Genomic DNA, 22,813 nt, shown 5'->3' with positions numbered 1-22,813 from the left:
CACAAATTTTGCTGGCAATGCCCCTCTATTTTCACGCTTCGATGAAGACATTAAAGGGGTTTGGGCAAACAGCAGGCTCCTTCCAGCTCCCACCAGGAGCAGCCAGCACCTCCTCTCCCAGCTCTTCCCTCGCACAGGACAGACTTGAAAAGCCCGTTTGTAGCGTAGGTCTGTGGGCAAGTTATGAAAGTGCTTAGAAAAATGGGGACGTGAAGCTCAACTCAATGAAGTTATTTTGCGTCTCCGCTGCAACAGCAACAGTTGAATCCAGGACTGTAGATCCTGGCCCTGCATCAGGGCTAAAACTTATGGGAAGGTTCAGCCATGTCCTAAGTGCAGACCCAGGAAATAAAGGCCAGCCTTGTCAGGAGCAAGGTGCTGTGTTACATCTCTGTTGCGTCTCATAAAGAATACATTCACCCTTTGGCAAAAACGAGGCTCTTTATCTTCATCTGCGAAGGAACCCGGCTGACAGTTCGATACTGCCAACATCAATCCATCTGTGATCATGAATCAGGCTCCAAAAACCATGGGATTGGCTTGCAAATAATAAAACTTGGGTCCTTTTTATTTGCCTTCTGGTTCCTGAGCCTTTAGGTCAAACTCACTTCATGTTTTCTGGGCAATCAAGAAGACGAGACGATTCCTTTTTTTATTATTTTTTTAAACTTTTTTTTCGAGTGAAAACCGAGATTCTCCTACAAACTACTGAATAAACAGCGTGGGCTCCAACAACATCCCCCGCCACGCAAGCCTCGTGGCAGGATCGTGAGCTGGCCAGGCTGCAGGCTGGTGGAGCTGGCTGCACACCGTACCTTTCCCTGGAAATCTGCAGCCCAGCATCCCTGACGCTCGATCCAGGGCAGAAACGCACACAGGAGGGCTGCCAGCTGCAGGCGATGGAGCTGGAAACCTGCAGGACCATGAACTGTTGCAAGAAGGACTAAAGAAATCCAGCTGCAGGAGCGTGTCCTGCCCCTGGGATGGAGGAGCTGCTGCCTCACCTGATGGTCGGGCTGCAAAAACTCACAGCCTGATGTGGTTTCTTCTGCTCGGACAGGAAGGTTGCCCATCCTGGGGAATGCAGGAGTAAATCCTGATTATCAGTCATCCTGCAGTGAAAATCATAGAATCATGGAATGGTTTGGGTTGGAAGGGACCTCAAAGATCATCCAGTTCCAAGCCCCCTGCCATAGGCAGGGAAAATTACAGTCCCCATTCAAGCCCCGCAGCCAGCCCACCCCACCGACCCCCAGTCAGCAATAAAATCCAAACTGGCACCAACCTCCTTTCCTCAAGCAGGGAAAATCATCTCCTATGAGTGGATTCTGCTTTTTTTTAAAAAAAAAAAAATAGGCTGTGGCATGAGACCCAGAACAAAACTGTCACAGCTGCGTGGGAACTGTGGCTGGCAGGAGGGCAGTTGCGCTGGCACCCAAATTTGAGGTTGCCCAAACCAGAGGTTAGATTCCTGATGTAACTCCATAGTCTTCCTCCATCCCTGTTGAAGACTGGTGACCACGTCCTCTATTTCTGGCATGCATTCAAGGAGAAGTCAATGCATCCCACATCGGTATGCAGAGATCCAAGCTAGAGTCAGTGGAGATGGAGCCCTCTGATCCCAGCAAGATGGACATGAAATGGGATTGACGCCTCTCCACCATACTCCATGGGGTATGGCTAAATCGAGCAAAATCCAAATTTCCTTTGCACCTCAGCTTCATAAAACTCCCATCCTATGTCTGGGGTCTCACAGGTTTCCTCTCCTCACTTGGGGATTTGAAAGCTGGTTCATGCCACTTCTGCAGAGAGACACAAGCTCACGGTACCTCCCTGGCCACCAGTTCCAGCCCAGCCTCCCAGGAGGGCAAGAATCATATCTTCAAAGCTCCCCAAGAGCAGAAGACATGTCACCAACGCTGGCAGCCAAGCCTGAGCCTTGCTGCAGAGTTCAAACAAGGTTGAGACACAGCCCGGACTGATCTTCTTCTTCTGCTTTCCCACACCACCTTGCTTCAGTGGTGCTTCTCCTGCTGTCCTCCTCAAGGAGGCTCTTCTCACTTTTGTCACTCCTACTGTGCAGAAGGATGAGATCCTGCAAAGTCCTGCTTGGAGAGCATCAGCCACAAGCTGGATATCCAGGAATTGCTTCCTATCAGCCCTTTTCCTGTTTGTCTCTTTTTGGCCTTTCCAGCAGGCAGCAGCTATGAATTCTCCACCATATCCAGGAGTGTCCACCACAGTGGAGTTGGTCTCCTCCAGCCTTCAAAGCCTTGAGCCCACGCGTGGGCTGGGCAGGCACGAAAGGCTCCTACTCCTGGCCCATCCTACTCCTGGCCCATACTGCTCAACAGCCCTCCTCCCTGAAGGCACAGAAGCCACCGGAAGGTGGACAGGGACATTTGGATATAATCGAGGCGGATGGCTTGGGTGGCTCCATCTTCCACTGGTCCTTCTGGGCACCATGCAGAGGTGGAGAGTTGAAAACAGCTCTCTCCAAGCTGCAGGGTCAAATTTGCCTCCCTGCATGATGCCCCCAGAGCTGCTCTCATCGCTGGCGCTGCAGCTCCGACTGGGGTGGGAAGAGGAGAGCTGGCAAGGACCCTTCAGGCTGAGCCTTGGCCTGGTTTTACGATGTTCTTTCTCCTGCACTAAACCAGCGGTGGAATAATGCTGCAATTCACAGCAGTGAAACCACGGGAGAGGAGCTACCTCGTTCCCATGACTGACACTGTAACCCCTTGAACTCCTCGCTGGGCTCACTGCAGCCACCTCTGCAGCCCCTACCCAGGGCCTGGCTTTGGTTCAGTGACAGCAGGAGATGTGCCTTCAAGCTAGAAGTCAGCACTGAATGTCTCCTGGAGCTGCAAGGACACACCTTGCCTTCGAGCAACCAGCACCTCCTCATGACAGCAGCTCAGGGAAGCTGCCTCCAGCTGCAATTTTAATACAGACATCACTTCACCCAGTATCTGATCTCTTGCTCCCATCCTGATGAGTGACTAACGTCAGCAAGAGCTTCTTCTGAAGGTCTCTTGAAGGCAACTGTGTCTGGGGGATGTTCAAGCAGAGCGTCCACCATGGAGCAGCCCCAGATACTGCTCTGACCAGTGGACCACGTGTGAAACTCAGCTTCACTCAGGAGCTTTACCGCGTCTCATACCACACCTCAAGCTACAAAGACTGTCTACAGAGGACACCCTACATCTCCTGACTCATGCTCTGGGGAGAAGAAGGAGCAGCTTTTACATCTACCACCCTACAGCGATCTAACGACCCGCAGGACTCATGCTGGAGGCAACATAATTTGCTACAGCACCTTGAATGCCAAGTGTGCTCCCAAGGGCCTTGTGGAGTTGCAACAGGGATCTGGTCAAACCCTGCGAGAGCACGTGCCAGCTCTGGGTTACCAGCATCTGAGAACGTCTGCTCCCCATGCGAGCAGCCATAACTACTGCAGGCAGGGGTCGTTTTTGCATGAATCTGAGCGCTGGAGGACTTTCAAGAGCTCTAAAGCTGCACCGTTGGGGGTTTAAGGCAGTCAATGGCAGGCTTAGAAAGATACTTCACCAATGGCATCACGTAGTCCCACCTGAAATAGGAAATCCAGTTAATTTTTTCAGTGTCTGAGCGTGTTCCGAAGTAGAAGACCATCGCATGGTGAATAGTCTATACTCAGTGATGTAGAGAGGACAGTGAGTAAGAGAGTCCCCTCCAGGGACGGAGATCAGCAACCAAAAAAGAAAGAGGGGTGAAGAGAGGCTGGGCAAAGCAAGGGGGAGGACAGAGAGGAAAAATGGGGGAGCACAGTGCCATGGGCCTGTCCACATCTCCTGTCTCTGCTGCAACACATCCCCACCTGCACCCTAGGGCAAGTGTCCGGCCAGGACCGGTATCATCGCTGGGAGGGCCACGAAGAAGAGAAACGGTGGCAAAACCCTGCCAGCGCCTCGGGAGAGCTGAGAAGCAAAGAAATGTTCCCTGGCAGGCTGGGCAAGGCAGAGGTTTTGGCTTGGGGTGGCGGGATGCGAGGCTGGAGCCTTGCACGGGCTTAGGATACCCTCTGCAGGCCAGCGCTGAGCTCCGCACGTCCCGGGCTGTAGCGCTAATCACAGAATGGTTTGGGTTGGAAGGGACCTCAAAGATCATCCAGTTCCAACCCCCCTGCCATGGGCAGGGACACCTTCCACTACACCAGGTTGCCCAAAGCCCCATCCAACCTGGCCTTGAACACTGCCAGGGATGGGGCAGTCACAGCTTCTCTGGGCAACCTGTGCCAGTGCCTCACCACCTTCATCATAAAACATTTCTTCTTATGTCCAACCTAAAGTTATCTTCTTTCAGTTTAAAACCCTGGCCCCTTGCAGGGGTTTGGGTCAGAGGACAAGCTGGAGACACGGAAATCAGGTTCAGTCCAGGGTGGGCTGGATGTGCGAGACTAATTTGGCAGAATATCTGGCAGAGACCCCTTTACAAACTCGCTGTCACGACGACCTCTTCAGAGAGCTGAAGCTCTGCGCGGTGGCTTGTCCCACTTTTGTGGGGAACAGTCTCCTCTTCCCATGTTCTCTGCTCCTCCCCAAGAGCTCCCCAGGCCCCAGCTCCCAGGTCAGGCTGATCCCAGGAGTGGGCAGCTTTGTGGGGAGCCAGGGCATCTGTAGGAATAACGTGCCCCATCTGACTCCATCTACCAGCAGCATCTACAGGACAGGCACTCAAGTTGCTGGACTAAGTCCAGTCCCAGAACCAAACCGCTGCCTCCTTCACGTCGTCATTTGTCTTAATAAAGTCACTACAATTTTTTTGGTTCCTGGAAATTAGCTTTTTTGTCAATCGCCATTTTGTGGGTCCCCGCCACAGCCAGGATTGATGCACTGATATCCTTTTAGTCATCCAACAGCTGAAGTAGAGACAACTAAAGATAGAGGTGTGGGTGAGGTAGCAAGTAAATGATGTCCCCTAGCACGTTCCTGGCACACATTTAGAGGCTGTTTCTTGGGCATGGAGCTTCCCTTCCTCTCTCCAGCCATGGGTCTTTCAAGGAAGCCCAAAGGTGTAGGGCTTCACCTCCATCTCTGCAGCCACATTTTCTCTGCTGCCAACCCAGTGTCTAGGGTGGCACAGAGCCTTCATCAGAGAGGGTCTTGACATGAAAAAAAGACTATTTTAGTGCCCCAATAAATTGATGAAAAGCAGAACAGAAGCACAAGAGATTTCCATAGCAACCAGTGCAGAGGCTCTGCCTCTTCTGATTTTCTCCGATTCACCTCCCCTGCACACAGATAATCCAGGGGTGCTGGTATGATCACTGACCCTGCTGGAAAGGGATGGCCTTAGAGGAGGTGCAGTGAGCACGAGATGGAGCCAGGCAGACAGAAATCCCCTACACTGGCTCCTTCACCAAAGGAAGCACCAAGTTCCTCTGGAGGGGGATTCTGAATCCAAGGCTTGCTTAAAAATGCCCTCAAAAAATCAGTTCTTCAAGCTGATTCAAGACCCTGAATGTAGAAACCTGCAAAGCCAAGTCATGCTCTGAGAGCCCTGAGCACAACTGCCATCGTGGTGACATCCAGCCCAAGAACTAACAACATCTGCGTTTCAGGCAGTACACAGAAAGGCGAGAGCTCTGTTTGACTTTAAAATAAAGCCACACACAGACTCGATGTACCTTTGGTCTTCTCTGATGAAAAAAAAACAAACAAACAAACAAAAAATCAAAAAACAAAGTCACCCTGGCAAGCTGAGGGTTAAGAAAGAAGTTCTTGCCCAGCTGGTAGAATGCAGTGTCCTGGGGGAAGCTGATGAAGCAGCCAGGCTGGAGGTCACAGAGAGCAGAGAGGCAGCAACTGGAGGCATCAAAGCAGGACCATGGCTGGGGCAGCCCTGTGAGAAGAAACACTTTTTCTGAGCTGTGCTGCTGTTTGAGATTTTTTCCTCTATTTATCATAGAGATAGGTAATCGAAATAAATACTTGTCCAGCAGGACTGGACAAATCCCAGGCTTAAATTTCAATAAAAGAAATTCAGGTAAAGGAGTGAGATACTAAAAGATTGGGACTGATCATCTGAGAAGACTTCAGGGTCCCCACTGCTGGAGATCTTTGAGAAGAGGCTGAACGTATCTGTCAGCAATGACGTGCGCTGACCTGATCTCACCTTGGACAGAAGCGTAGGAGCAATCTGGATTGCTGTGTCCAGCCCTCTGACCAAGGCTGCCATGGCAGCAGAGGTTGAGTTCTGATGGTCAACAGGGCATCCACACCAAGTACCACACTGGGACACAAAAAAAATTCCAAATTCCCACCTAACGAACAGATTAATACACCAGGTGAGTGTCTCTGATCTCAAAGACCTCTCCCACCCCTTCAGCCCTGAAGCAGCAGAGAGTTTGTGTAAAAATCAATCCAGCACCTCTGGTTGTCTGCACTGAGGTGGAATTCCCTTAAACACATTTGCTGTTGGTTGTTAAGAGCATCAGGCATTGGAAAGAAGGACGTGCAAACCCAAGGCATGGCTTCTCCGTGCTCTGTCCCGCTCAGCACACAGCTTTGCAAAAAAAAAAACAAACACCCAAAACTCCCCAAGCAGATGCCTCAAAAACACACCCATGAGCTGATGGTTTGGTGGCATTTACTGCTACCTGCATGACCCATCCCAACCCACTGCCGTGCCCCTCCACGATGGCTTCCTGAAGCCTTGGAACATCCCTGTGTGAGCAGGTGTCTCTCCCACTAGAACTGCCTCAGCCATGTAAAGGTCCCCAGAGGCTCTGCTACCCTCAGTCCAACACCTGAGTGCTCTGCTCAGCTGCAGATAAACTCCATCAATATGGCAGCGATGAGGAAGTGCTGGAGGTATGAAAAGGATGGAGACACACCAGAGAGATCTGGTGGCTACAGTGACCTAAACCCAAGAAAGACTGGATCTCCTGAAAAAAATCCCTAAATCTCTATTATACTCATCTTCCCTTCACTCCCAGAGCACACGAGAACAGTCAAACATGTGGCAGGTGACTGACAAAGTCCTGATTGTCCCGTGTCCCCCTTCCCTAGTCTGCTCTCTGCTCCTCATGTGAGTTCTAACACCTCACGCTCAGCCCCCACAGCTGGTGCAGGAAAGAGCAAACTCACCCCAGGAGAAGTTTCAGGGCAATGTGACCAGGAGGGTTCATCTCCCTCTTCCTTCCCTGCCAGCTCATCTACCAGGATGATGGGACGTTATTAAGTGTCCTGAGCACTTGGCACTGCACAAATACTGAGGCAGGGCTGCAGGATCAGCTTAAGCAGAGAAACAAGAAGCTCACCATGAGCCGGCACCGTGCACTGGCAGCCCAGAAAGCCAACCGTGTCCTGGGCTGCACCCAGAGCAGCGTGGGCAGCAGGGCGAGGGAGGGGATTCTGCCCCTCTGCTCTGCTCTCCTGAGACCCCCCTGCAGTGCTGCCTTCAGCTCTGGGGTCCCCAACACAAGGACATGGAGCTGCTGGAGCGGGGCCAGAGGAGGCCACGGAGATGATGCGAGGGCTGGAGCACCTCTGCTCTGGAGACAGGCTGGGAGAGTTGGGGCTGTTCAGCCTGGAGAAGAGAAGGCTCCAGGGAGACCTTCCAGCACCTTCCAGTGCCTAAAGGGGCTACAGGAAAGCTGGAGAGGGGCTTTGGACAAGGGTGTGGAGTGACAGGACGTGGGGCGATGGCTTTAAACTGAAAGAGGGGAGATTTCAATGGGATCTGAGGAAGGAAGAAATTCTTCCCTCTGAGGGTGGTGAGGCACTGGCACAGGTTGCCCAGAGAAGCTGTGGCTGCCCCATCCCTGGAAGTGTTCAAGGCCAGGTTGGATGAGGCTTTGGGCAACCTGGTGTAGTGGAGGGTGTCCCTGCCCATGGCAGGGGGGTTGGAACTGGATGATCTTTGAGGTCCCTTCCAACCCAAACCATTCCGTGATTCTCTAATACAAAACCCAAAAGCTGTAATTAACAACAAATCCCGGAGGAAAAGGGTTCCTGCGCCCCCGCGGGGCAGCAGAGGGGACACCGGCGCGCTTCGTGCCGCACGGCCAGCCGCCCCGCCCCGCCGCCGCCGCTCTGACGGCCACTGAGGGGACGCGGCGCCGCTCCCTCCTTATATAGCCGCGGTGCTCATGAATATTCATCAGGGGGCGTGGCCGTGCCTGAGTGTGAGGCGGGGGCGTGCCCCCCTCATGAATTATGCGCGCGGTGGGCGGGGCCGCGCGCCCCAACGTTCTGCCCCTTCAAAGTGTGAGAAGATGGCGGCGGCGGGCCCCGGCGGCCGGGCCGCTGTGGCGGCGCGGCGGGGGCGGCGGCGGCGGGGGCGGGCCGGGGCGGCGGCGGAGGAGGCCGAGGCGGCGCTGGCGGGGGCGGAGTGCCCGGTATGCCGCCAGGCGCTGGCGGAGGCGGTGACGCCGCCCTGCCGCCACTCGCTCTGCCTCGCCTGCTTCCAGCGCTGCCTGCAGGGCCCGGGCCTGTGCTGCCCGCTCTGCCGCAGCCGCCTCTCCACCCGGGCCCGCCGCCAGCAGGCCCGCGCCGAGCCCGCCGCGACGACGGCCGCCGGAGGAGGCGCGGAGCAGCGGCCGCCGGACCAAGGTGCGGCGGCGGCGGCGGGCACCGCAGGGCACCGCACCTGCCCCTCCCCCTCCCGCCCGGTTCCAACTGCCGGTGGCGGGGAGGGGCGGGGGGAGGCGGCGGGGAGGCGGGGGGAGGGGGGGGGGAGGGAGGGAAGCGCGGGCCGCGCGCGCGGGGGGCTCGGCCCCGAGGGGGCGGGGCCGGCGCGCGCTCAGCCCCCGAGGGGGCGGGGCCAGGCCGGGCCGCGCGGAGGGTGCGCTGAGTTCGCGGGGGCTCAGCCCCGTTCCCGCGGCGTTCTGCCCCGTTCCCGCGGAGTTCTGCCCCGTTCCCGCGGGGTTCTGCCTCGTTCCCGCGGGGATTCAGCCCCGTTCCCGCCGGGGGTTCTGCCCCGTTCACGCGGGGGCGCAGCCCCGTTCCCGCGGAGATTCGGCCCCGTTCCCGCGGAGATTCAGCCCCGTTCCCGCGGAGTTCTGCCCCGTTCCTGCCGGGGGCTCAGCCCCGTTCCTGCCGGGGGTTCTGCCCCGTTCCCGCGGGGTTCTGCCCCGTTCCCGCGGGGATTCAGCCCCGTTCCCGCGGAGATTCAGCCCCGTTCCCGCCAGGGACTCAGCCCCGTTCCCGCGGGGGCTCTGCCCCGTTCCCGCCGGGTTCTGCCCCGTTCCCGCGGGGGCGGGCGGGCGGCGGGGCTGAGCCCACCACCCTTCTTTGCAGCGGCGGCAGATGGGCCTCGGAGGGGTAGCCTGGCACGGGAGGGGGGTACGTGTGTCCAGTTTGCCGTGCCCGGATCGGCACCCAGTGCGATCAAAGTGCTTGATCGTGCACCGAGTGCGCCCAGTCTCGGCTGTCACGCTCCCCTCGCCAGCAGCGTCAGCGATGGGGAGTGCGGGGCAGTGGGATGGTGCCCCCCTCCGTAAGGCGCTGGGGAGGTGCAAAGGCTGGGCAGCATCGTGCCCCGTTCTCTGCCCCACGCTCATCCGTGGGTTTTAGGGAAACACCCGATGTGGAGCAGGTCTGGCTTCTCCTTCAGCCGCCTGCTCGAACCCCAAAGTGGCGAATGGCCAGTTGTTTTTATAATAATGTTGCCCAAAAAGCAAACGGTTATGGCGGCGCTGCCCGTCGGAAGGGCTGGTGAAAAGTCAGGCCGGTTTCTGCCGCGTCGGCAGAGGAAAGCTTTTGGCGTCGTGGGATGTCCCGGTCCCTTGTTGACATAAAAAAAAAAAAAAATCCATCGTTTCTGACTTCACGGCATTTTGTCACGCGTTTCCTCCTCGTTCTCGAAAGCCGGCAGCCTTCCCCAACTCCTAGAAAACTATTCCCTGCATTTCCTTCAAAAGAAATCCTCGCTTGAGCCAGCGGCGTTGCTCTTTCCCGGTGGGAGCCGAGGCACTGCGGAAGATGCCCACCCACCCTGCTGCCATCAAAACTCCTGGTGTGCCGGGGCCGGCGCCGCGGTGAGTGTTGGTTGGAGAAGTGATCGGCCACCTACGCGAGTCCTTCACCGACGTCGCAGCGCTGGTGGGGAGCCCTGTGGAGCAGATGAGGATTTAAGCTACGGATAAAGGTCCTTTTAGCCATCCAGCCGTGCCCTAACCATTTCTTTTCCAGCGTGTTACTGGTCTCCCGGTTCATGCTTGTGTCAGCACCCTCTAATTTGCTACGGGAAAAATTGGCAGGATGAGCTTAAACAGCTTAAATTGGTGGTTTGAACTAACCCCGCGAAGCTTGGCTGGAAGCGACTCGGGAAGCCTTCGCGCAGAAGGATTTGCTGAATCAATGAACAGACGGGCTGGCCGGAGGGAGCCGAGCCAAGCGGCCGGGAGCGGATCCTCCTCCCCGGCCCAGCTGGAGGAGGGACAGCAGAAACTCCCCGAGTCGATCTCCACTCCAAGGTAGTGGTGTCAGTCATGCTTAAATATACTCAGCTTGATCCAGCCTAGCTTGAAAGAGAACATCCAGGCATGCTGCCGGAGTGCTTATGCAGTGCCTTGGTTGCTTTTTTATGCAAAAAAAAAAATTAGTTTTAATTCTCTTCTGGTCTTGAATTGTCCGAGATGTGTGTGTTTCGCAGCAAGGCAGGCGGTCATCCCGTTGCTTGTCATTTTCTGCCTGCCTCGACTTCCTAAAGCTCTAGAAGGGTCTTGGAGAGAATCGTGGAGGGTCTTAGCAGTGAGAAATGTGGGATGTGCCCCCCAAACTCAAATGGACACCAGCAGCTGAGTGTCCCCTTGTACCCCTTGAGTATGGCTTTGTCACGGGCGCTCTACATTGGGCTGGACCAACCCCTACTCACGCTGCACTCTGATGGCATTTCATACCGTAGACCCCACCACCGTAAAATTGCCCGTAAAGCTGTAGAGCGGTTGAGTTAACAGCAGATGAGGTGAGTTAAAACAAGCTGTCATCTTGAACAACATTCCCGCCGCATTTCTAGCCTGGGATCAAGGTTGTAGAATCATAGAAAAGAACCATAGAATGGTTTGGGTTGGAAGGGACCTTCAAAATCATCCAGTTCCAACCCCCCTGCCATGGGCAGGGACACCCTCCACTACACCAGGTTGCCCAAAGCCCCATCCAACCTGGCCTTGAACACTGCCAGGGATGGGGCAGCCACAACTTCTCTGGGCAACCTTAAGGTTGTCCTTAAGCAGCAGTGGATGGCTGCATCGGGCTAAAAGCTGTGAAGGTAATTGGCCACTTATGTTGTAAGTTGGGCAAATAGTGTAGAAATCAAAGGTAGTTGATCCGTTACAAATGGTGACCTGCTATACATGGCGAGAGAGCAGTGGCTGTGGTTTCCTTGACATTAGTGGACCACTCGGTGGATAAGGAATTGGGTGGATGGTCGTATTCAGAGAGCTGTGGTCAAGAACTTGATGTCCACATGGAGGCCAGTGATGAGTGGTGTTTCTCAGGGGTCAGTACTGGGGCTGGTGGTGTTTAACATCTTTGTTGGTGACATGGACAGTGGGATTGAGTGCACCCTCAACACGTTTGCTGTCGACACCAAGTTGTGTGGTGGTGTGGGCACTCTGGAGGGAAGGGATGCCATCCAGAGGGACCTGGACAGGCTGGAGAGGTGGGCCTGTGAGAACCTCATGGAGTTCAACAAGGCCAAGGGCAAGGTCCTGCATGCAGGTCAGGGCAATCCCAAGCACAAGTACAGGCTGAGCAGAGAATGGATGGAGAGCAGCCCTGAGGAGAAGAACTTGAGGGTGTTGGGTGATGAGAAGCTCAACATGAGCTGGCACCGTACGCTGGCAGCCCAGAAAGCCAACCGTGTCCTGGGCTGCATCCAGAGCAGCGTGGGCAGCAGGGCGAGGGAGGGGATTCTGCCCCTCTGCTCTGCTCTCCTGAGACCCCCCTGCAGTGCTGCCTTCAGCTCTGTGGTCCCCAGCATCAGAAGAACCTGGAGCTGTTGGAGCGGGGCCAGAGGAGGCCGTGAAGATGATCTGAGGGCTGGAGCACCTCTGCTCTGGAGACAGGCTGGGAGAGTTGGGGCTGTTCAGCCTGGAGAAGAGAAGGCTCCGGGGAGACCTTCCAGTACTTCAAGGGGCTACAGGAAAGCTGGAGAGGGGCTTTGGACAAGGGCGTGTAGTGACAGACACGGGGTGATGGCTTTGAACTGAAAGAGGGGAGATTTCGATGGGATCTAAGGAAGAAATTCTTCCCTCAGAGGGTGCTGAGGCACTGGCACAGGTTTCCCAGAGAAGCTGTGGCTGTCCCATCCCTGGAAGTGTTCCAGGCCAGGTTGGATGGGGCTTTGGGCAACGTGGGGTAGTGGAAGGTGTCCCTGCCCATGGCAGGGGGGTTGGAACTGGATGATCTTGAAGATCCCTTCTAACCCAAACCATTCTATGTTTCTGTGATTATTGGAGAATCACAGCATGGCTGATGTTGACGGGAACCTCTGGAGACCCAACCCCTGCTCAAAGCAGGGTCACCAGGAGCAAGTTGCCCAGGACTATGTCTAGTTAGGTTTTGACTGTTTCCAGGGTTCGAGGCTCTGCAGCTTCTCTGGGCAACCTGTGTCAGTGCTTGACCACCCTGACAGTAAAAAGTGTTTTCCTGTGGTAAACGGAACTTCTTGTATTTCAGTTTGTGCCCATTTCCTCTTGTCCTGCCAATAGGCACCACTGAGAAGAGCCTGGCTTTGTCTTCTCTACTGTCTTCCACCAGGTATTTAAGCATATTGGTAAGATCCCCCCAGACCTTCTCTTCTCCAGGCTGAACAGTCCTAGATCTCACACCCTCCTCTTGTACGTCAGTGACTCCAGTCACTTAGTGATCTTCATGGCCCTTCTCTCTTCAGGATAACCAACATCGACTGCTCTCCACTCGTCCGCTGAGCCAGTCACCTCATCTTGGAGGACTACTACTTCTGTTAAGAATGCTTTCCTTTTCATAAATCCAAGCTGACTCCCTCCTGAACACCTCCTTGTCCTTGTCTAGAAGTGCTTTCCAGGAATAGTTGCTCCATCACCTTCACAGAGATTGAAGTGGGGCTGGCCAGCCTGTTGTCGTTCCTCCTTGCCCTTTTTGAAGAGAGGAGTGACATTTGCTTTCTTCTAGGCCTCAAGAACCTCTCCTGATCACCGTGAACTTTCAAAGATAATCAGAGTGGCCTAACAATTATGTTGGACAGCTCTCTCAGCATTTGTGGGTGCAACCTTTTGGATCCCATGGACTTGTGAATGTTTAGTGTTTAGATGTTCCCTAACCTGATCCTCCCTCCAACGAGGGTGGGTCTTCCTTGCTCCAGACTTTCCCTCTGGCCTCAGAGGCCTGAGGTTCCTGAAGCTGGTCTTAGAATCACAAAATGGTTTGGGTTGGAAGAGACCTTCAAGATGATCTAGTTCCAAACCCCCTGCCATGGGTAGGGACACCTTCCACTAGATCAGGTCTCTCAGCCTCATCCAACCTGGCCTTGAACACTTCCAGGGATGGGGCAGCCACAGCTTCTCTGGGTAACCTGTGCCAGAGTCTCACCACCATCATCATAAAAAATTTATTCCTTATGTCCAATCTAAACCTACCCTCCTTCAATTTAAAGCCATTGCCCCTTGTCCTGTCACCACAGGCACCAGTAGAAAGTGTCTCTCCATCTTTCTTGGAAGACCCTGTTAAGTATTGAAAGGCTGCAGTAAGGTCTCCCCAGCGCCTTCTCTTCTCCAGGCTCAACAATCCCTACTCTCTCAGCCTTTCTCCACAGGAGAGATGTTCCAGCCCTCTGACTGTTTTCGTGGCTGCCTCTGGTCCTGCTCTAGCCATAAAGACTGAGGAGAGGTGATGTTAAACATCTCAGCCTTTTCCATGTTGTAGAGTCATAGAATGGTTTAGGTTGGAAGGGACCTCAAAGATCATCCAGTTCCAACCCCCCTGCCGTGAGCAGGGACACCTTCCACTACACCATGTTCTTTGCCATCAGATCCCCTGCCTGCCCAGCAGCAGCCCCACATTTTCCTTTTCCTGCTGATCTACTTGTAGAAGCCTTTCTTGTTTCTCATCGTGTCCATTTGCTTTTCGCCCTTTTGACTTTTGTGTCCCCTAACATCCGCACTGAGACACTGGTGGAGACCTGGGAGGACCTTATCATTGTGGAGAGATCCCTGAAAGGAGGCAGTAAAGGCTCTTCTCAGTGGTGCCCGGTGACAGGAGACACAAACTGAAACACAAGAAGTTTCACTTACCGTAAGAAAATCTTTCACTGTGATGATGACCAAGCACTGGCACAGGGTGCTCACGGAGGTTGTGGAGTCTCCATCCTCGGAGACAGTCGAAACCCAATGAGACGTGGACCTGGCCAGCCTGCTCCTGGTGACCCTGCTTGAGCAGAGGGGTTTGGTTTTAGAGGTCTTTGCCAACCTCAACTATTCTCTGATTCTGTTAGCAAAGACTGAATAATCTGATGTATTTAATTAAATCATTTCAGATCTGCAAAATCGATTTAGAAACTACTTGGTATTATTTTTATTTAAAAAAGGGGAAAGATACTGCTGCTTGACAAAGCTTAATCCTTCCATCTTTAATCGGCTAACTAGTAATGGTTTCAAGTCTTGATTTTTGTCATTTTGGGATTTATAGCTAACAGCAGACTTCAGGAGCTCTCAGACCTTGGCTGACGTTGGAGATTCTGCGTTAGGTGCTTTAGAAATACGTATGAAGACAAAGTCCTTGTCACGACGCGTGTCAGACGGAACCGGGTAGAAGTAAGCGGAGACAACGCGTACTCGCTGCCCGTGTTGTGTCTTGGCATGGGCTGGGTTTGCTTGCCTGCTCCTGGGCATCTGCTGCCCTTCGAGCTGCCCTGCTGCTTTCCACCTGGCCTCTAGCTGCTGCTCCAGAAGGGGCAGGTCACCCATCGGTCCCATGTCCTCTCTGCCTGCTCTGTGGGCTTCTCCAAGTACTATATAGCACCTGGAAAGTCACCCTAGATGCTGGTGCAAAGCCAAATTTTGAGCTAATACTTTGCTAAATAAGGTTTCTTGTATTAAAACAGTTGCCTGGTGAAAGTCTTGGAAGGCAGATAGGTGGAGCAGATGGTAGGCTTGGAGGCCGTGGGTATGTGAGTGAGGATTCAGCCAGCCAAGAAGCAGAAAGAACATAACATGTTCACGGCGAGGTGCTCAGCCTGAGTTGTAGGAAAATAAGTGCATCCCCATTTCTCCCAAGGCAGGTGGAGTGCCCTATGAATCAAGACAAGGATCTTGTTAAAAAAGGACAAGCAGATGAGATGGTGGCTGTGTCTTCTCAGACAGCAGCAGCAGGCCCACCTTCAGTGTCAGATTCTCACCCACATTGATAGATTTTTGCCTATCGATCCTGACATTGCTGTCCCAGATTATAGATGACTTCAGGAAGCTGGGAAAATTGCCGAATGACAAGTGTTCTCCCATGAACTGTGAAGCAGAAATTCAGTTTTCCAAGGAAAGGAGCTTGTTAAGCTGGTCAAGAGCTTTAAACTCCTCACATGAAAGTGATCTAGGAGGGAAAGAAAGAAAGAATTACTGCTTCTATAATAGACCCTCAGGTGTTTTTGGAAGGGGCAGGAGAAATCTGCTCCCCTACTCCAAGGTAGGATCGAGTGTACCTAAACCATTCCCCATAGACATCCGAATCGTCCGTTCCTACACAGATGGTTGAAGGGGATCCCACAACCGCCTTCGTTTCAGCCTCTGAACGCTTGGAAAATTTTGCCTAATATCTAATCAAAATCTCCTGTGTTACAAATGGATTTCCTTTGTTTCCCTCTGCCCGGTAGCTATGCAGAACATCTAAAGACTGATGCTTTAATAAGAGGGGTGGAGTGTTTTCGCCAGACTTCTCATACGACTTCCCCCTCCTTCCTCCGAGTCTTTTTCTGGCTGTGGTTTCCCTCTCTCCCCGCTGGACCAGACCAGTCTAGTTCTTGAGCATTTCCTGGTGATTCCTTAATTTCCTGTCGTTTCTGTTGTTCTGCAGCCCGTCGCCAGTTTTGTTGTCTCAAGACCACAGAGCGAAGAGTTTAGAAACGGCAATCCCGATGATTTACTCCCCGTGCCAACTGATTAAAGTGGACATCACCTCTTTTTTCCTCTTTGTCGCAGCATTGGTGGTGTAGGGCTGTTTGATGGGATGGGTTAAATTTAAGATTGCTCAGGAAAGAAATGAGGTAGAGGTGCCTCTTCAGGGGCAGTAACAACTGTGCCGTGAGGCTGTTGTAGAGCTTGAACCTCTGTCTCCAGCTTCACTGTCCTCTCTCTGGTCATCTACGAAACTCAAATTATTTTTAATCTACCATTCAAGTCATCAGTGAATCATAGAATCACAGAATGGTTTGGGTTGGAAGGGACCTCAAAGATCATCCAGTTCCAACCCCCCTGCCATGGGCAGGGACACCCTCCACTACACCAGGTTGCCCAAAGCCCCATCCAACCTGGCCTTGAACACTTCCAGGGATGGGGCATCTACAACTTCTCTGGGCAACCTGTGCCAGTGCCTCACCACCCTCATAGTGAAAAATTTCTTCCTTAGATCTAATCGAAATCTACTCTCATATCTTAGTCTCTACAGCAGGTAAAATACCCTCTCACCCCTAAGAGATGAACTCATATTGTTACTTGTTTCCCCCTCATCCCTTAATTATCCCATCAAAGAAGGAGATTGGATTGAATTAATGCGAGTTGTTCTTAGAAAGTTGGTGTTAGTTTGTCATCTCCTGTTAACCTTCTAGATACTTGCCAGTGATTGTACAATTGTACAGTTGGTTGTAGTACCCGTTGATGTATGGAAACTAAGCCTGCTGGTTTACAGTTTTCAAGTAGCTGCTTCCCCTCTCGTTCCCCTACTTCTCCATGACCTTAAAAAAAAGCCCTTTGCTCCAGGAAGCCTCGAAGACAACCACAAACAGTTCAGAACTTACCAAGGGGGATCTCATCAGCTTTCTAAAGCCACCTCTTCGCTCTCTCGCATCCCCAGACAGCCTCTCCATCTTCCTTCTTCCTTTATTCAAAGCTTCTTCCCAGGGGTTGCTACCAGCAGGAGCGCGTCTTTTGGATTTATACCCAGTATGGCTTGAACAGCTTCCATCTTCACCAACACGGCACACCACGCAGAGGCATCAACTGATTCTCTGCCACAACCCTGGCCAGGTCTTTCCATTCACAATCTGTTGTGTTCTTGAATTTGGTACATTCCTTTTAGCTTAAATGGCCTTTCATCTCTTCATACCACTGTGCAACTCACAAATTTTATAAATCCTCTTGTAGGATCTGTTTACGGTGCGTACATCGTGTGAAGCTCACAGCCTTGCATTCCGTGTTAGCCGTAGGCTAGACAGCTCATCCATATGGATGAGAAACAGCATTCAAGAGAGTTCTTCTGAAATACCTTCCCTTGGCACTTTGTGTGCCATCTTTCTTTGCTTCGTGTTTCTGCGCTCCTGCTTCTGAACGTACCTGACCACGGTTAGGATTTGGTAAACGCCAAAGCCTCGCTCTTCTGAACACTTAAGCTTTCGTGGTGTCAATTATTTCTCTGCCCTCCTCCCGTTAACTGATGGACTTTTTTTGTTTCAGTCTTGCTTTTCATGCAAAGCCACTTTTTGGTGGATTTGTCTGCCTTTTCCCAGCTCCCCAAGCTGAGCTTTTGAAAATGAAGAAGCAGAAGAGGTTCAGGGGAAAGCAATGCTTTCTGTGCCCCGGCATCAGTGCTGGCTCACCCCATTTGGAACATAAATGAAGCAAAATTAGGTAATTCCCGTCCTCAACACCACTCTGGTGAGACCCAGCCTGGTGCACTGCGTCCAGCTCTGGGACCCCCAACTTAAGAAAGGCATGGAGCTGTTGGAGTGAGTCCAGAGGAGGCCACAGAGATGATCCAAGGGCTGGAGCACCTCTGCTATGGAGACAGGCTGAGAGAGTTGGGGTTGTCCAGCCTGGAGAAGAGAAGGCTCCGGGGAGACCTTCCAGCAGGTCTTTTTACCAAAGCCTGTAGTGACAGGACAAGGGGCAACAGCTTTAAACTGGAAGAGAGTAGGTTTAGATTGGACATAAAGAGGAAATTCTTTATGATGAGAGTGGCGAGACACTGGAACAGGTTGCCCAGAGAAGTTGTGAATGCCCCATCATTTGAAGTGTTCAAGGTCGGGTTGAACTGGGCTTTGAGCAACCTGGTGTAGTGGAACATCTTAGAATCATGGAATCATTTAGGTTGGAAGAGACCTTTTTAGATCATCGAGGCCAACCATAAACCTAACACTGCCAAGTCCACCACGAAACTATGTCCCTGTCCATGGCGGGGGAGGGTGGACTAGATGATCTTTAAAAGTCCCTTCCCACCCAAAGCATTCTGTGATTGTATGCAAATCTGTTGGGAAGACTTTGCTCAGGGAGATCATGGAAATTATTGGTACTAGCCTACTTAGGATGTAGCAAGTGAGGGAAAAAAATGACAGGATATTAGTAGCTATCAACCACATTAACATTTTTCTAGTGTGTCATCTGCTTCAGCTTGAACTCCAGGCTCGGAACCAGATTAAATCTATTTTTGTCCCATTTAACTGTGCATGAGAACTGGCCTGGAGCCTGTTGTGGTACGGGAGCCGCTCTGGGGTGAAAAACCAACACTTTGGGGAGGCTTGCATTTTTTTTTCACTAGATCAGTCTTAGCTTGGCTCAATTCCGTCCCTGGTTTGCTGTGACCACAGATGCCCGCGGCAGGGCAGGAGAAGGGGGTTGGCAGTGCCACGTGTTGTCCTACCAGTATGCGACAGCCCTGAGTCTTCCTACAGCTCCAACCTTACTGGTTCTTCTGCTTACGAGAAGGTTGCAGGTTTGGGGCCAAAATGTTCTGAGTTTGAATTTCTTGTTTCCAAATATGCCGCCGTCTAAAAGTTAACATCCTTTTAAAAGAACTAGAGTTTGGAAAACTGTTTCCAAACCTCGCCGTAGTCAGAAAAACTTCTAACTTCTTGTTTTGTGTTTTGAAAACATCAAGATCTCATCTTCATCTGCAAGTATAAACACTAACTGCTGGAAGTCAAAAGGAGAAACAGTGAAAACCTCAAGGTTTTGATTATCCCTGCCAGGAATAAAGGGAAGCTACAAAATCTGCTGAGAGTTTCCATGGAAGCTGGGAGTGAGGGGGATTCGCTGCTGTGGGTGGCAGAGCTTTGACTTGCCGGATGGCATCAGTTTGGCAAAACCCAGGAGCCTCTGAAGGACAAACAGGGAACCGAAGGATTTCTGAATCGAGTTCAACTTGTTTTTATTCAACCCATGTTGCTGAATTCACCAGATGGATGTTTCTCAATTTTCTGCCAGTAAATATAAAATCTGCTGGTCAGGAGCGTGGATTAACGGTGTAATGCACACTCGTGCGTGCTAACCTTGGAAGGATGGAGTCATTCAAGGGGATTGAGTCTGCAAGTCAAATGCCTCTTACAAAGAGAACCAGCGTTAAATAATTAGAAAGTCTTTTGTCCTCTCAAATAGTGTAGAAATCAATTGGTTTTTTTCCAAGATGGAGCACAATAGGATTGAAACTCTTGTCTGCCAGCATAAAAGAGCAGGATGCTGGGTTTGATCCTGCCGCTGCGGCTGTTTCGCTGAAGCATCCCAGTGCCAACCTTCCCAACAGCCCTTCCAAGTCAGCTTCATTCAGAAACCGTCTCTGTTGACCCACAGCTCGCTTGAGAGGAAGAGTAAGCAGGAGCTTTGCTGCAAAATCGAGTCAAAGGCTGTTTCTTCCATCATTTTACCCATTTCCATTGTTCTCCTAGGCCATAGCACACCTATGAAACAGCTGAGCAGCCTTGTCCTGGACCTGAACGTGCTGAATTAGCACAGGGAGGTGTGCTGGAGGAACACACGTGATGCTCTGATCATCTTGCCCTCCTCCCCGGCTGCATCCTGGTGTGAGGACCGGTCTGGTTCAACTGGCAGCAGTTCTGTGCTGACGGGAGCATCCTTGGCTGGAGGCAGCCACCGTGCACCATCACTCTAACCCAGAAACTACAGTGAGGTGGTGTAAACGTAGATAGACAGTTGTGCGTACATTTTCATTTCCATCTCTTCTACACAGAGCTAGAAATTTGGGTTCTCTGTCTTTTGACCCGTCTATAAAAAGTACAAGTTGTTGCGTAAAGATGCTGTACATAAAATTGCCTCCTCAACTGGCACAACTTTATAGATATATGTTGTTCCATTATCTATCCATTATCTGTTGTTCCATTTGAAGGACATGGAACTGTTGGAGCAGGTCCAGAGGAGGCCATGAAGATGATCTAAGGGCTGGAGCACCTCTGCTCTGGAGACAGGCTGGGAGAGTTGGGGCTGTTCAGCCTGGAGAAGAGAAGGCTACAGGGAGACCTTCCAGCACCTTCCAGTACCTAAAGGGGCTACAGGAAAGCTGGAGAGGGGCTTTGGACAAGGGTGTGTAGTGACAGGACATGGGGTGATAGCTTTAAACTGAAAGAGGGGAGATTTCGATGGGATCTAAGGAAGAAATTCTTCCCTCTGAGGGTGGTGAGGCACTGGCACAGGTTTCCCAGAGAAGCTGTGGCTGCCCCATCCCTGGAAGTGTTCAAGGCCAGGTTGGATGGGGCTTTGGGCAACCTGGTGTAGTGGAAGGTGTCCCTGCCTATGGCAGGGGGGTTGGAACTGGATGATCTTTGAGGTCCCTTCCCACCCAAACCATTCCACGATTCTATGATTCTATTTAAAATCTCTTGTGGCTTGCTGAACCCATGTAAGCAATGGAACAGTCGCTGTGGCTTGTCTGACTGCTGCGTGTTTGCCTCAGGTTCGCTCGCACGCTTTCATTGCCCTGGAGGGAAAAAAATACACCTTTTTAGCGATGAAGATAAGGTCTGAGACAAGCCTTAAACATCCAGAAGTGATTGAAGGTTGCTGCGGGCACGTTACAGAATGCTCCTGCTCTTGGGACTGTCTCCATGGAAGTTCAGCTTGATAAAATTCACAAAGAACTGGAACTGCTCAAGGACACAATTGAAAAAACATTTTGGTGGAAGGTTTCCAGCGTGGCCGGTTGCAGGCGCAGAAGCAGGAGCGAGGAATGCAGCCTGGCTTCCCCAGCATCACCACCGCTCCGGATTTTTATCACACATGTTGGGACATTTTGGATGTTTTTCTTTAAAAACAAGCCTGGCTCGCGCAGGCGTGGGAGTAAGACGGAATAGCAGCTCTTTTAAAAAAAAAAAAAAAACCAAAACAAACCAAAAAAACCCTTCAAATCTATGTGCTTGATGTTTGATTACAAGAGATTTTTTTTTTCCCTTTTACAGCAAGTATTAAAGAAATATTTTGTGGTTTGTTCGGCTCTGGCGTTGGCAGCGTTCCGTCTCCGGAGATCCTCGGGCAGGAAGCTCCGGAGTTTGTGCTCACACTCACTGGTGGGGAGGGACTGAAGTTACGGCGCTTTCCTCCAAGAACTTCAAACTGGTGGAAAGCAGGACAGGTGAAAACAGGATTTAGTCGGTCTTTAATTGGAATATTTCAGCACCAGAGCTGGGATTTGTCCGCAGGGAGGATGCCAACGCGGCTGCGAACCGGAGGACGCCCGCCGGGGCAGTTGGCCACCACGTGTTTGATTTACTTACCCCACCATGAACTTTTCATTTCAGGCCAATGTGTTTGAGGAATAAAAACGCTTCCTAAACAAAACAGGCAGCAGAGCTGCCAGTTTCTATCCCTTAATTTTAGCGAGCTAGGAAAAGGAAACCCCACTGATGTTTCCTGCTTGCTCGTGCCCGTTTCATCCTGAGCGTAGCGTGTCGGGATGCTGAGCTGTGCTGCACCCTGCCTGGAGTGCTGATACGGGCTGAGCCAGGACGGTTGCTCAGGGGTTGTTGTTTATTCCCGTTGTTCCTTCTTCCATCCGAGCTCCTCCGACTGTAGTACAACTTGCCCGGGCTTGCGCTGCACAGGAGCTTTGAGGCCGACGTGAAGAAGGAGTCATTTGGGGAGTAACAAACTCCAGGGATGGAGGTTAAACTATAACCCCGTGCCAATCTGCTTTTGCTTTCTCAGTTCCCCAAGGGGGAAGGGAGGAAACGGGAACAGGACGGGGAATTCCTGCCAGACGGAGCAGCCCGCCCGCCCGGCTTCAAAACCTTGACCTCGGGGAGCGCGTTGCGAGCGGAATAAAAGCTCCAGAGTGGTGGGACGGCGCTGCGGCGGCGAAGGGGACGTGGAAGAGCAAACCCACCGTTCCTACAGGACATGGAGAGCGTTTGGCCATGTTTGTTTAAATGGCAGAAGGGTGTTGGTGTGAGTCCGGGGTGTTGTGTTGCTGCTGTCAGCCTGTTTCTTGGGTGTCTGGCTGGAGCAGATGCTCCAAGCCTGGCTTTATTTCCAGCTCTCGGATTCCCTGTGACATCTCAGGGCTGTTACTTAACCTCTGTGTTTACATCCTCCTGATACTCTCCGGGTTGCTTTAACTGCTTCTCAAGAACTCTTGAGACTCTCAGAAGAAACTGTAGAAGTGCAAAATGGTGTTACTTGGCCATCCTCCTCCTAATGTTTCTGTGTGTTAAACAGAGCTTTAATAGCAGTGTCCTAATATAGAATGATTCTCCAGAATATAAATATATATATAGAATAAATATATATATAGAATATAAACATATGTGCTTGAGAAAACGCTGCAGAACCTCTTGTGCAGTCCCTGGAGAACTTACCCTTTTGGGGAAACACTGGACATCCCCAGTCGTCGTGACACTAAAAAGCGTTTCCTTTTTTTTT

At 52.0% G+C, this 22,813-nt stretch overlaps 1 protein-coding gene across 1 annotated transcript in view; it reads left to right on the top strand.

The window, feature by feature from the left end:
* Positions 1-8,194: 8,194 nt before the first annotated feature.
* RNF169 (ring finger protein 169) overlaps positions 8,195-22,813 on the top strand; it is a 28,140-nt gene continuing 13,521 nt past the window's right edge. The window contains exon 1 of the mRNA XM_086615295.1: positions 8,195-8,597. Coding sequence (XP_086471421.1) covers positions 8,195-8,597 — 403 coding nt within the window. The remainder of the gene's footprint in view (positions 8,598-22,813) is intronic.

This window comes from Tauraco erythrolophus, chromosome 1 (assembly GCF_009769465.1).
Source record: "Tauraco erythrolophus isolate bTauEry1 chromosome 1, bTauEry1.pri, whole genome shotgun sequence".
NCBI lineage: Eukaryota > Metazoa > Chordata > Aves > Musophagiformes > Musophagidae > Tauraco > Tauraco erythrolophus.
The sequence above is the reverse complement of the archived record's forward strand: the minus strand, read 5'-3'. Positions and strand labels throughout refer to the sequence as shown.